The sequence below is a fragment of the Nycticebus coucang genome, chromosome 16 (genome assembly GCF_027406575.1).
Source record: "Nycticebus coucang isolate mNycCou1 chromosome 16, mNycCou1.pri, whole genome shotgun sequence".
Taxonomy (NCBI): domain Eukaryota; kingdom Metazoa; phylum Chordata; class Mammalia; order Primates; family Lorisidae; genus Nycticebus; species Nycticebus coucang.
Genome location: NC_069795.1, coordinates 19,064,918 through 19,080,091, shown reverse-complemented (window position 1 = coordinate 19,080,091; position 15,174 = coordinate 19,064,918). Strand labels below are relative to the sequence as shown.

At 38.5% G+C, this 15,174-nt stretch overlaps 1 protein-coding gene across 7 annotated transcripts in view; it reads right to left on the bottom strand.

Annotated features, from left to right (window-relative positions):
* APP (amyloid beta precursor protein) overlaps window positions 1-15,174 on the bottom strand; it is a 295,844-nt gene that overhangs the window by 99,959 nt on the left and 180,711 nt on the right. For 2 of the 7 annotated variants that reach the window (XM_053565412.1, XM_053565413.1), the window contains exons 7-8: window positions 8,309-8,476; window positions 5,910-5,966 (exon numbers count right to left, since the gene is read on the bottom strand). The exons of 3 other annotated variants lie outside the window; for them this stretch is intronic. In XM_053565412.1, the coding sequence (XP_053421387.1) occupies window positions 5,910-5,966; window positions 8,309-8,476 (225 nt within the window). The remainder of the gene's footprint in view (window positions 1-5,909; window positions 5,967-8,308; window positions 8,477-15,174) is intronic. 2 more of the 7 variants (XM_053565414.1, XM_053565415.1) reach the window with 1 other exon arrangement.

Genomic DNA, 15,174 nt, shown 5'->3' with positions numbered 1-15,174 from the left:
CACTTGAAATGGCTATAATTTATGAGAGATGGCAATGAGGATAATTTACACGTAAGTGAAATGTAAACCTGTAAGAAAGATTTTATGTGAAGATTTAATCTTGAAACATGGTAGAGCTTTCTGTGTGCTACTCCAACTTAAAAAAAATTTTAAGTCTCTCCATTTCTCTAATTCCCAAACAGGTAAAAATCCTAACGCCTTCTAACTTCAAATATTTATCACCCCCACCGAGTCCCAAATAGAAGATAAAGTTTATGAGCCTTCAATATAATACTAAATTCTCTAAAAGCAAAGAACAAAGGCACCTCCCCCTATGCCCTTGTATCGTATTTATTTTACATTCAGTGCAATCGCGGTTGGCTGAGACCACCACCGACGCATTGTGTGGACATAAGGTAATAAAAATGTAATCTACGCTGTGTTTACTCTACTTTCGTTAAGCTACATTTCTTTTTTATGCCTATGGACACATACTGCTGTGGGAATGTTGTCAAACATGTGCAATGAATGTGAAAGAATGAAGGCTGGCATTGTTTTTATTAAAATCTATATTCTCTATTTAGCACAATGCACCAAAATTTAAAAGCAACCTCAAGTCTGAATCTAAGAGAGAGAGGTGCAGCACCTGCAGTCACAGCCGGTATCTGGTGGCATCTGGAACGTGCTCACTGTAAGTTACTGTTTTTGTCCATCTGTCAAAAGCTATTCTTGACTTTGTTAATGGAGACTCATAAAGACATGACCCATCACAGCCATTCAACACTCAATAGGTAAGTTCAAAAAGTCAAAATCTTCAATATCGTCCACTTTCATTGTGGCAGTAAAAGCAGATGGAATTGTTAACCTCCGTGAAGGCCTTAAAGATAAAACCGATTTCATTTTACTCTAGCCTCTTGCACCCATCCTTCCCTATGTTTGTATATTTTCCTTCATATGGTTATTTAAGTCTAGGAAACACTCAAGTCTCATTTCATCAATGAAATTATCAAGTTATTGAAAGCAGGGTATTCGTTATTACTTTGCTGATGTCCCTCAAAATAATACCTAGCCTAGCACATCCTGGACTTAAAGGTAATCACGGTATTAAACCAGGGGTTGGTCTGCTGGCTGCTTTATAAAAATTAACGTTTGATTCAAACACAGCCAGGTCTATTTGTTTACTTTTCTATGGCTGGTTTTATGCTACAATTACAGCACTGAATGGTTATGACAGAGAGTATATGACTTAACAAATGCCTAAAATATTTATGATCTGCCTTTAGTGGAAAATGTTTGTCAACTCATTTTTTTTTCCCCACAAATTATCTACTTACTTTTCTTTAGCAAGTAGCTAAAGAGAGCACATACAGGAAGAGCTTTCTTTTACAACAGGTTAAATATGTCTAATCTAAAAATCTGAAATGCTCTAAAATCCTAAACTTTTTGAAGGTAAAGTGAGGTGTCATGGTAGCTGAGATAGTGACCCCTTGCTTTTTGATGACTCAGTGTACACAGGCTTTGTTTCACATCCAAAATATTAAAAGTACTGCATAAAATTACTTGAGGCCTTTGTATAAAGTGTATGTGAAACATAAATGAATTTTAATTGCATGTTTAAACTTCGGTCCCAGCCCAAAGATATCTCACTGGGAATATGCAAATATTCTAAAATCTAAAAAAACCAAAACATCAAAATCTGAAATACTTCTGGTTCCAAACATTTCAATCTGCATTCAGAGTTAATGGCTCTTTAAAAAAAAAAAAGCTGGCTTGCTAAGTAATTCAATTCTTTTCAGTCTTAGAGTCTCTCATTCTTAAAGCTTTGAGAGCAAGCCATTTTTCTTTCTAAGCTTTTCTTGTCAATCTGATAGATTTTTACTGGCACTGATGTGACATGTAACTTAATTCACCATCACATCTTTTAATGCTTTTGTTTCTCATGATGCTTGGCAGTTTTATAAAAATATCCCAGTTGCAATAGTATCACAGAATGTGCCAATGGGAACTAATATTTGCTATTTAATAATTAGAAGAACAAGAATAGCATGCTTGAGAACAATAGTTCAAATTTAGCCAAAGACTAAATGGCCTGGACATTAAGATTTCTGTCTCATGACTCCTGTCCTTGTGACCACCCTGAAGGTAAAGGTGGCATTTTCCATTCCAAGGCTAAACGGTGAGCTTTCTACAGTTTGCAATATCATGAACTTCTGAGGCAACACACCTAGAAACCGGGAATGGTAGTTTGACCTGATTTGATAAGGGTCCAATTCTTTTTATATTCTTTAGATGTGTATTGGTCTATTACATGATATCCAGGCCATTTTCAACCTCCAGTCCTACCTGGGGCCAGACCTACTCCACTGCACAGACCTCAAAGTCATAAATACAATCTCAGGGTAAAAGTCAACGGTGTAGCCAGGCTACAGGGAGTCTCTATCTATTCTTCTCCAGCACAGGCTGGGATTACAGGAAACTAACGTGAAACAGAGAGAGGAGGAAGAGTTGGTGCATGAGCAAACCACATGCTTCCAATCCAGGAGTTCACGCTTTCATTCTCCGCTTCCATAGCAGCTTGCGTTAGAGTAGAAAAACAGACTTCTAACACTTCTACCTTACCTCACAAATGCTGAGAACTGGGACAGGGGTCTAACAAATTCAATTTCATAAACATCTGTAGAGACTGGAGGCTGCTGACATTCTAACACTTCAACAGGCCTCCAAGTCAGAGGAAAGCAGACCTGTTTATACCAGCCTTGTTACATCTCTGAGCCAGACGTAGGGAAATCACTCGTTCAGGAGAATGCTTCTCCACCAGGGCAGATTCTGCTCCTGCAGGGCACATTTAGCAAAATCTGGGGACATTTTTAGTTATCACAGCTAGAGTTGTGCTAACGGCGTGTACTGTGTGGGGGTGGGGATGTTGCTAAATCCCCTGCACGCACAGGACAGACCCCCACAACAATTAATTATCCAGACTAAAATGTCAATAGTGTTTGAAGTAGAGAAACCTTGGTGTAGCTGTTCTTTGCACAGATTGCACCACATGTCACTACAAGCGAAGGAGCCAGGGATGGTCACTCTTTGGCCAGATCCCATGGTGCAATCTGCTAACTGAAGATTGCCATGATTCTCTTTGTGAGATTAAATGCCATTAGGAGTTGGTCTATTTGCCTTTTGACATGCAATCTGATGGGGACAACACTAGAAAAAAAGGATCACACGCTCCTATTTGAATTATAAACTGATCAGCAAATATTTATACAATAATTTTACTGTTTACAAATACCGCATTGTGCAGACCAAATGCCAGACTTTTATATTGTCCTAAACTCAAATGTGCCAATGCAAAATGAATGTCAGAAAAAACTCAGCTCTCACCAGATACTTTATTCCAAATAGGAAAGGATGTTTTTTAGAGATTCAAATCCATAGGCTGTATGTAAAATGAAAGCTCTCAGCCTCATGTCTCCATCCCTTATATTGTGGTTTAAATTATTTACAATAAGAATAAGAACAACAAAGTCTGTGTTCCTAAAATTGAAGTGCTCAAAATTGATTTTTATAAAAAAATTGAAACCTAGAAGTGTCTGATTTTAATAGAGTCTTGACAGGAAAATCATTGTATCTGTAATGAAGATCACCACATATTTTCTCCGTAAATGTAATCCTGTATCAGTTCAACTAAAGAGCTTTTTCTATCTCATTTCACATTCATTATTTGACTAGAAGTAGCTCCGACTGAGCAACCTGTAAAAACAATCACCTTCGTGCAAAGAGGTATTATCCAATTAGCTCTAGATTGGTGAAGGAGAAAAACGTAAGCCCAAGGTGTCCAATCAAACAGACTTGTTGGCCCTCTAGTTCAGCTTATTTTCTCTGAATCAAGTCTGCTATCTGCATTTGACCTCCAGATGACCATGACTTTTTCAATTCAAATGTGCAGCTTTGCTATAAATAAGATTGCATAGCTGCACAGGCTATAAATAACTAGAAATTATATGCTTTCTCTGTCTGTTTGTACTAGCACTGCAAAACCCTTCACTTGCTGTGATTGAATAGCCTCTGTAGGTAGAAAAGAAAATACAGCTGCCAAAATCACTTGATCCTCCTAGTGGAAAGGTGTCAGGATCCCAAACACACTGCAAGCAGATGGAGAAAAATTACTGAGAAAGAGAAAATTATAAAACGACTTTCATATCTGTTTGAAAGAGTGGATGATACAAAAAGGAGTTTTGTGCACATCATGAAAATAATTTTATCAAAAGTGGTGTTTCTTTCCATCAATCAATGAAAATGAAAAATATTATTTTATATGCCAAAATGATGAAAATTTCAATATAAAGAAATAAAAATCATTATTGTATAATAGCATGTGAAAGATATTTAATTTAATTTATTGATGTGAGAGCCATGTTCACACCACTTGGGGAAAAAATGTTAATATGCTTCATCCTCCTTCCATTATTTTCTGTATACTTAAAATGTGCTTCTGAACCTTAAATGTAATTTTACTAAAGAGAAAGCAATTCCAGAACCAAATGCTTAGCCATTTGGTGTGGAACATAGCCAAAATATCATTTGGGTTTCAAACCTGGTCCGGCCATGTTCTATGGCTTGGTACAAGTCACTAAGCAATTGGAGCCTCATGTTCTCACAAGTACAAAAGAAATGAGGGGGAACGTCCACAAAGTGTTCTAGAGAAAAATAAACAATCAGTGAAATGCTCAGAACAAAGCAACACACCACATACACTAATGTTTTATCAGCACTACAGTGTAATATCCTTCTGTCCAGAGCTTTTCCCTAGTTTTCTGTGTCCACCCACTTGCCATAGTTTCAAGGCTTTTAGAGAAAAATGCTTTTACATGATAGCAGAAAATGTGTTTATTGAGGCAGTCAAAACCACATCCTTCAAAAGTTACATATAATTTGAATTAATTTGAACATTTATGAAGACCCTTAAAAACTACAATGGTTTAGTATAAAATCTTTTGTAAAGTATATAGTCCCCTATCTGTAATTTATCTTTTTTAAAAAAAGATAACTGGTTTCATCAATTTCAAGGCTAGGATTTCAGGATAATGTAAACAAGTGCTAATTTTAATTATAAAATATCTAGGCTACAACTAAAATTGTGTCTCTTCATCCGCCAATCATAGGCATCAATAGTATATATCATCCCTAGCCTAAACCGGGATAAACCTATTTCTGATATAATTATCATTCAAATACGAGTATTGAAACCACATTTTTAAAGTAAGTCAGTCTGATATAACAACTGAAAGAACATCACAAAACATGAGACACTGTAAGACTTGCAGTAGTTGGCTTCTTTCTTTATAGAAAGCTCTTTCTCTCCTCTCTAAAAATCAGAAGTTGGGCACTTCTGATCCACTTTGTACATTCTGAGAGAAAAGGAAAAAGTCGTCCTAAAGTCTAAAAGTGATCTTTCTCTTTTAAAGTTGAAAACAATTGTCTTACAACCACACATATCTGAAACCCATGCACATGAATTAGCCTGTGTTCTACAGTGCCTGGATAGTCAATATTTTCTAAGGAAATATGTTACTAATGTCTAAAGTCTCTTATGATAGCCTGGCATCCTGGCAGCTTTTAGAAAACAAAACAGTGATGCTCAATGAAGGACAATAATGTTGTACTCACAAATATTTAATAAAACCACATTAAACAAAAAGGAAACTGATCAGAAATAGAAGATGCTCTGTCATTGGTCTTAGCCTGGCATCTCAAGTTGTCTGGCAAATTAAATGTGATTACAAGCAAGGCAATGGGAAGAAACACTTTATTAAAACACAAGTGTTGGAGAAACACAAAACCATGCAAAGAAGGTGATGATGCTGGAATCAGACCCAGCCGTGCAGCCTCCTCCCTCCCTCTCCCCTTCCCCCAGGTGAAGGACAACATACGTTTAACAGGCTCTTGGGGAAGAGGTTCCTGGGTAGTCTTGAGTAAACTTTGGGACACTATGGAGAAAATAAGAGAACATAACTAAAAACAAAAATGGAAACATGGGAAGGATGGCTGAAACTCACACGATTTCACTAACCAAAACAAAGCATTGAAGTAAAAACAAAAAATTAAAATATCCTGAGGTTTGGTCCCTCCACAAAACCAAAGTAAATATTTAAACATAACATCTATTTTCACAGGAGGTTAACATCTTAGAATGCTGGGTATTTTGTCACGCATCCTACATCCCAGGGAGACAATTTCTTGTTCCTGTTCTCTCTGTCTTGTCAAATACCACCACTTCTCTTTCGTTACCTCCCAGTTCACCCAATCGAAGCATAGCTTCTGGATCGAGGCTCTGGCTATTTGTAGAGTAGTCCAAACTCCCAACTCAAGAACAAAAATAAAGAAAGAAAACTGAGGATTTAACTTGGAAGGCTGCTAAGAACAGAAGTCTCCTATAACTGGTATGTTACCTCCTGAGAATTACCTGTTCAGGGGAAAGTTCCATCTTGCATTTAAATCACTTACACTTGTTCACCTACCTGACTTCAACCTCTTGTCTTTACTTTCTTGATAGAATATTCTGAAACCCACCCCCTCTAACCCTAGATAGCCTTACCCAACACATCCCTGTTGGAAGCATCTACCTTTTGCAAATCTCTCAGCAAAGCATATCCCGCCCAGGGAACATTCACCAGACCTGAGCTGCTCACTGCTTCCTCCCACTCCAAAGGGGAGGGGAAGAACAGCAATGGGGAGGCGAGGGGAGGAGACAGCTTCTAACTGTTGAGGCAAATCCACCACTGCTCATAATTAAAAACAAAACTCTGATTACCAAAATGTGTGATATTCTAGAAAATAAATCCGATCCACCTCCAGGAAAAAGAGAAAAACATTGGACATCTACCAGGAAATTACCCCTAGTCTCTAAACTAGTTAGAAATTACCGTAATAAGAGCCTTTTGTTCTCAGGGCTGCAGGCGACAGAATCCCCTCATTGTGTTCACATTACCTGACCTAATTGACTTCTTTGTTTGAAACTGAAGAAGGCAGTCATTTGAGCTGGAAGCAGCAATCATCCAGTCACTGCCAGAAAAAAAAGAACCCTTGGGGTTACCACTTCCTACACCTGTTCACACAGGGACTGAAGGAGACTCTTCTCATTCACAGGTGAAGGCGGGAGACCCACAGGAACTTTCCCATTACAGTCCACTTAGATACTGGGCTCCTTCACAATGGAAAGTCTTACTGGCACAGGTCCTTCTGTTGTTTAATCCCATGATCCAGCTGGAAAACAATTTATATAATTCCCACAATGCCAGGCAGGAAATAGTAGCTGCTACCCTTGCAACACCAGAGAGGAAAGGCATGAATCTCTCAAAGAAAAAAATGCACAACTACCGAGTTTCATCTTGATCTAATCAAATTGAGCTATTACTTCTTGAGTAGTCCCAACTTCCTACTTGTGAACAAAAGAAGAAATATTGGGGCTTTAACCTGGAAGGCTGCTAACAACAGAAGTCTCCTATGTCTGGTATGTTACCTGCCCTGAATTAATTATTCAGGGAAAAATTCTATCTTGTATGAAGGTCACCATGACATCATATATTTAAATCCCCCAAATTATGCAAGTTTAACATTCAAGAAACAGACTTTGAAAACTGTATTTCCTCAGTCTTCTATCGTCTACATTTTCTAATGTTAAGAGATTTCTTCTATTTCTGAGAGAAGACACAGAAACTAGACATTGCAAATGTCTGTGTGCTGAGCTCAGGGGTCATGTGAGCATTTCTGCCCTCTGGCATGTGAGATGCCCCAGCTCAGTTCAATCACATTCCCTCACCATCACCTTAAAAGACACATGTTATGAAAAAACTGGAAGGAATTCATCACAGCCATTCACCTTTGTCAATGCAAGGGAAGCATCGTTAGCCAGGCTTCCGGTGGTAGATCGTATTTGCACACGTAGTGCACATGCATAAACACGAACACACATGTACACGGACAGACACGTAAGTATGCATTTGGAGACACAGCTGCAGAAGACAGAACAGCCACTCCAGCTTTGTTTTAGAGAGAAGCACTCCAAAGTCCCTACAGATTGCAAGACGTATCCACCAGAGCTAGGAGGGGAACACATCCATGGCCATGCTTTATTAGAGAAAGATGGAGAGGTGTGCCCAGGATCGAACATACCGCGGGGACTCTGGGCGATTAGAGAAGTTGACAGAAATGTGGTTAGTGGTAGCGACAGTCTCATTCCCAAGAACCAGGAAAATCAATCTGTTACAAAGAGCGGGGTCAGTGGCGAGAAAGACGAAAGGTGGCCAGGCTTGAAGAAGGGTCCACTTACTGACGCTGCCACACACGGCCATGCAGTATTCTTCTGTGTCAAAGTTGTTCCGGTTGCCGCCACATCCGCCGTAAAAGAACGGGGCACACTTCCCTTCAGTCACATCAAAGTACCAGCGGGAGATCATTGCTCGGCATGGCCCCGTCTCGGCTTGTTCAGAGCACACCTCTAATCAGAGGAGACGTGGGGAACCACATTTAGCATGAAAAGGCACTGTTTCGCTGTTCACGTACACATGTTTATTTGTTTTAGGTACTAATCCTTCCCATGGTAACTGGGACTGGGCTTACTAGGAAGCATCTAGCAAACATTTACTAAGGAACTTAATTACCCACCAGGACTTGAGATGTACCTCTGAAACAAAGCAGTGTGTTCTCACCTGGTTTTATGAGTGCAGTGCTCAGTGGTAATAAAAAAATTCCGGCCAGAGGTGAAAAAACCACTTGGCGGCTTTTACATGAATGAATATTAAGTGATGGAATGTATCTGCACATCAAAACAATTCTCGATTATAAAAAGAAAAACAAAACTTCTCTTTTAAAAAGTCAACTCTGATGTAAGGGGACTGTTTTGGTTATGATGCAAAAGTTTAATCTTTCACATAAATGTATTGTTTTCTTTAATAAATAATTGTATTTGCTCATATATAAAATTAATCACAAATATTTTGAATGATTTCCGGATTTGGAGACAGACAGCCTATCTACTGACTTTATCTGAAAACTTATAATATCTGTAAATATGACTGAAAGTATTTGTACATTAAAATGGGTTTTAAATATATTAATACGTTTTAGTGCACATGGATATTAAAATATACTTGTATATTTTACTATTATTTGTATATTTTTCATATTTATCTGAACCTTGCACAGTAACATTCCAGACAATAAAACAAACTCAACCAACTCTAATTTGTTAATACACAACATGCACCATTTTACAGTAAAACACATCTTACCTGCAAACAGACCTTGCCACTCTCCCCTACAAGATCAGTTTCATAATCCCCGATTGACTAAAGTATAGTAACCCAACCATTCCATTCATAAATTTCATCATCAGCAGAATAAGAACTCCATCTCCCATGTACATCCCATTTTTGTTGAAGGTGAAACAACAGCCCCAATGTTCCCTCTGAGTTTGTGTCCTGCCCTTACTAGGCTGATGATGCCTTAGCTCACAAGACACAAGATGTCTTGTTTATCCTTAATTTTACTAACATGCCATGGGAAAAAATATCTTTCTAAAAGATAAAAGCCATGTCTACCCCAGAGCTTCTGAGTCAGAAACATTCAATAGCTTGATTCTAAACAGCCAAAGACAAAGACCCACAGAGTCGGTATAAATGGGACCATCATGTCACTTCCCTGTACACACTGCTCTTTCAGCAGATGCAATGAAGAGCTGGCAGAATCAGAAGTTGCCCCCATCATGATGTTGTCAACAGAGGAGGAACAGCCAGCACTCAGCACAGAAGGCAAGTGTCAAACGTTCTGCAGGAGAAATGCCCCACGCCCCAGGCATCTCAGATGACCTAGCTCTCTTCAATGGTTCCCATATGGAAACATCTGGCTTCGGGATCATCAAGCCCATGGCCACTCCTCATTGAGGCCATGCCCCTCAGCACCACTGCTGTGAAAGTCCGTGTTTCCCAAGCATGCCTCTGGAATTCTCCTGCAGGATCACAATCAGACCTGTTGACACAAGTATCTTAGCCACCTGGCAATTTTATTTACCCCTCCAAATTAAAGGACTGGCTTCCTAACTTATAAGGGGTGAATTGGTTTGGGGGGGCCAGCTCCCCTCTAAGTTGCTGACTGTGAAGCTAAATGCCATGCCACAGATGTGGGGGCCCTGCCAACCACAGACATCAGCTGTCCCCAGGCCCCAGTCCTGGGCTTCATCTTCTCCCTCAGCTGTAACCAACATTTACAGGTTGGCTTTTCCCTCCTGTGTCTTCTTCACTCATCTGTCCAGGTTCACCTCACATGTTCTTTCATGCTTCTAAGGCATGGTAGTACACATTATTAATCTGTTCCTGAGGCAGTGTTAATGCCAACGGTAAAGGCCACAGTGCCTCCTCAGCCTTCACCGTGGCTGGCGTTGGCACTGGGATTACGAGCACCAGGGCCACTGCTATCGGTGGAGGCATGGAATCCCTTCACCCATAGTCACAGGAGGCTTGGCAACAAAATTCACTACTCCGTAACAATTTATGCCAATCCTCACATTTAGCATCAAATATGTGTTACCTTAGAGCACCAAATATGTGTCTTCTGATACTTCTCTGCCACAGGTCCCATCGTTTGCATATCATATCTTTGCAGGTGTAGGAAACTTATCTTTATGAGCCTTTTTATGTCCTAAATAAAAGCAGTAGAGCCAGGCATGGTGCTTCATGCCTATAATCCTACCCTGTTTCCCTGAAAATAAGACATCCTCCGAAAATAAGACCTACTTACAGGAAAGATAAGACGTCCTCTGAAAATAAGACCTAGCGCATCTTTGGGAGCACACCTTTAAATAAGACACTGTTTTATTTTTGGAGAAACAGGGTAGTACTCAGGAAGGGCAAGCCAGGAAGATTGCTTGAACTCAGGAGTTGGAGACCAGACTGAGCAAGAGTGAGAAACTGTCTTACTAAAGAATAGAAAAAATTTAGCTGGGCATTGTGGTGGGCACCTGTAGTCCCAGTTACTTGGGAGGCTTGAACCCAGGAGTTTGAGGTTACTGTGAGCTTGCCTGACACCATGGCACTCTTTGTCTCACACACAAAAAAAAAGGCAGTGGAATTTGGAGTGGTGCAAGTTAAGCAATAGGATAAAAGAATACTGATCAAAGACGATAACAGATATTTGCCCATGCATGACTTATTAACAATTTCTAACTTCTTTTTTTTTTATTAAATCATAGCTGTGTACATTAGTGCAATCAAGGGGTACAATGTGCTGGTTTTATTACAATCTGAAATATTTTCATCAAACTGTTTAATATAGCCTTCATGGCATTTTCTTAGTTATTGTATGTAGACATTTGTATAACAATTTCTAACTTCTAAGGCAAAATCTCCCAGTGCAGAATCCAAATGGCATTATAATGTATTACAATTTTCCTGTGCCAGTAATGAAACACAATGGTACATTCACTTTTATTTTACTTCTGCCTCACTGTAAAATAGGTCTGAAACCCTTTTTTACAGCTAATTTGTGGAAGCCAGGCCAATCCATTATATGTCACCTAAGTAACAGAATAAACTACCTGGGGAATCCACTGCCCTTACTGGAGTCTCCAGGTGTGAGCAAAGTCTGGACTCCTTCCTTCTGACAAGACCAAGGAAAGACATAATGTCCATTCGGCGGGTGTCAGGTTGTCTCTCCTGCCCTTATTAGGACTGTTGGGACTCTTGACTTTGAATGGCCCCATATACTGTCGTGACCTTGGTAGAGTCTGAGTGGACACCGTGAGCAGCAGCACTCCCACAGGCACGAAAGGACAGCCAAGAAATACAGCCAGTCGTAAGCATGACACTGCACTAACCTAAGACCAAATACAGATACTGAGGAGTCAACGTATGTGATCCTGGAGGAACGAGACCGAGAGTGTAACTCTGTCACTTCTCAATCTCTACAAAACAGGCCTCCTCTTAGCATGCGACCCCTGATGGGGTGAAAAAGAGTTTCTCATTCTAAATCCCCCAGTTTTCAGCATCACTGATTAACCACCACCTGGTACTTCCCATCGCTTTCCCTCAAGGTTACGATTAAAACATGAACTTTCTAGAACAAAGAAGCTAATTTTGGAGAGAATGCAGGAAATGGATTCTGTGTCCCCCTCACTCACGGTTCTATTTCTACTGTACTGCTGGGCACGCAACTATCTGATCTCTCTGATCTTTTCTCTAACCCTTATCTTTCCAGAGCAATTGTCTATGTAGGAGAAAAGAGAACCTTTGCTTAATCTGAAAGAAGCTGTGGGGTGGCTAGGATGTGAACCAGGGAAGTATGATGCTAGCACTTTTACACCAAGCATTAATAAATAACTATGTAAAAATGGCCAGCGACTCTCAGAAGAGAACATACAGGAAAAGGAGTACATACTTTGGTTAAAGAAGAGTTAAGGGATTGAGGTAACTCAATCCTTACAGTTGTGATACTGTACTGGGTGAAGTATCAACTGTATACAAATTGTATATCAACTGTATACAAAGATTTTTCAACTGTATACAAATCTACAATTACATGAAAACAAGTAAAAAAAAAAAACCAAATAACAAAAAACCTCACATTAAAAAAAAAAAAAATTAAGAGGCATGCCGGTAGTTCAATTTGCCTTTAGGATTCTAATCTTGTCTCCTTCTTTGACTCTCTTACCATTTAACAGTAAGTTCCCCCAAAGGACTACAAATCTCAGTTTAAGAAAATTTCCTTTAGGGCAGCGCCTGTGGCTCAAGGAGTAGGGTGCCAGCCCCATATACAGGGGGTGGCGGGTTCAAGCACGGCCCTAGCCAAAACTGCAAAAAAAAAGAAAGAAATTTTCTTTTGAATCAAGGCTGGGTACGGTGGCTCATGCCTGTAATCCTAGCACTCTGGGAGGCCGAAGCAGGTGGATCGTCACGGCACTCTACCCAAGGTGACAGCTTCAGACTCTGCCCCCCGCCCCCACCAAAAAAAAATCCCATTCTCGTAATGGAAAATAGTCAGGAAAGATTTTATGATTTTTAACTGAGTAGAAGAGATTTAAAGCAATAAGACCTGATATATATCATGGATAAGTTGCATGACCAGATTCACAGGAAAAAGGAAAGCATCAGGAGAGATTTCAAATGCCATGTTTACATGATTTTCTATTTTTCTTAACAGAATAATTTCTTCTCTCTTAATCTACAGAAGCTGACTAAAAAAAATTGAGCACAAAACCTGTTTCATATAATTACTATTATCACTCAGTGGAAAATTATTTATAATGTCATCCATTCAATGTACAGCATGCCAAATTAGATACTATATAACCGACCCCAAATAGAATTCATCTGAAAGTTAAAACTGCATCTTCCAGATACATAATTTAAGAAAAAAACAATAAAAATCAAGAAAACTTGGTCTTCCTGTTCTCATCTTTATTCTAGTCTCAAAACCTAAAGTTAATAAAATCATTTGTTAAACATTTTTTGATTTCTAATCCACCTTCATTTCTATTCAAAATAAATATTACGGATAATAATGAAGGAAAAAATTTGCCCAGATAGAAACACAGCCACAAACTTACATGAACATTTTATTTGTATTCAATTTCTTAAACTTTTAATATTACAAATAGGCTTTTTTTTTGGTAGTTTTTGGCTGGGCTGGGTTTGAACCCACCACCTCCAGTATATGTGGCTAGCGCCCTACTCCTTTGAGCCACAGGCACCGCCCACAAATAGGCTTTCTAATATTCACTTAGCTAAATTTTGCTGGCAAGAAAGGATGATCTTTTCTTTGATAACTATATTCAACCTCCAAGACAAAAGACAGTTTTATAAACTGAAATGCTGGTGGTGTACATAAAACAGAAAGCCAAGTTATTTGCTTCTAACCAAACTCCATGCGTTTATTTCTTTGTAAGGGAATCCCTTGCTGTGATCTGCTCTGGTGTCAACACTACCTTCCATTTCTAAAAATCAATGTAATAGAAAATATAGTATGAAGCAAAGCCAGAGCTCTCTGCATTACATAACTTCACTATTTACAAAATAATGCTCAACCATAAAACATTAACTCTGATTAGAAATTTCAAGTTGGAGCAAAATTTTTTTGTGGCCAACCAAAGTTTGAAAACTAATTTTACCTTTTTTTTTTTTAAACAAATCCAGCATGAAGATAGTTATGAAACTTGGAATAGGGAGAAAAATCTCCACTTTCAAATGTATGATAATTCTAATATCTTTTACAAAGCAAAGTTAACAGATTAGTAAATAATTGGCTTTAAATAAAGCACTAAAGATAAATTCTAGAATGTTAAGCTTTTAATTACAATTTCATTTTTATTAATTGAGTTTCTATCATTCTCAGCCTATGTGAAATAAAGTTGTATTACACATAACGGGTAGGTTTTGAATTTAGAAATTTGGAGAAGGCAACCACTTTAATAATCAAACTAAATAACTTCTTATAATTCAGTGGTTCTCAACCTTCCTAATGCTGTGATGTATTTTCAATGTTATAAAGGGATCATGACCCATAGGTTGAGAACCACTGTCTTATGTAAAGAAAGCTCTGAATTATATATTCTGAAGTTCTATAAACCCCCCAAACACTATGTAGCATAATTTTCTCTGTTTTCTAAAAGAATATATGCTCAACTAAATTTCACACATAGAACAGATATATCTCTTCTCCTTGAGTTAAAAATTATATCTTGCACTTCTTTTCTCCAAATTTCAAGTAGAATAAAAAGGGCAAATATAAGATGACAAATACAGTTTGCCTTTGCAACAAATTACCTGCTTCAAATAACAGTGAAATAAAATGAAAACAAGGACATAAGTACTGAAATCCATGATATATACTTATCTCCACTATTTCAAATAATTTTGATTTACCTGTCATTCAATCCATTAATAAAGAAAAGGTCTGGCCTTAATGTACTTCAAAACAAATTCACATTTTTAGTTTGATAAAGTTATTGCTGCCAATTCTAAATGTTACCACATGGTGATACTTTATGAGCCTAAGTTATTAGAACCAAACTTGTTGAAGAAATAAGTAGACAGATTTGGGTTTGATTCTTATAGATGAAAAAATTTAAAAGTCAAAATACTAGAAAAGTGGTTGCTTTTTAAGAATGAGTTTTTCGGGCAGTGCCTGTGGCTCAGTCGGTAAGGC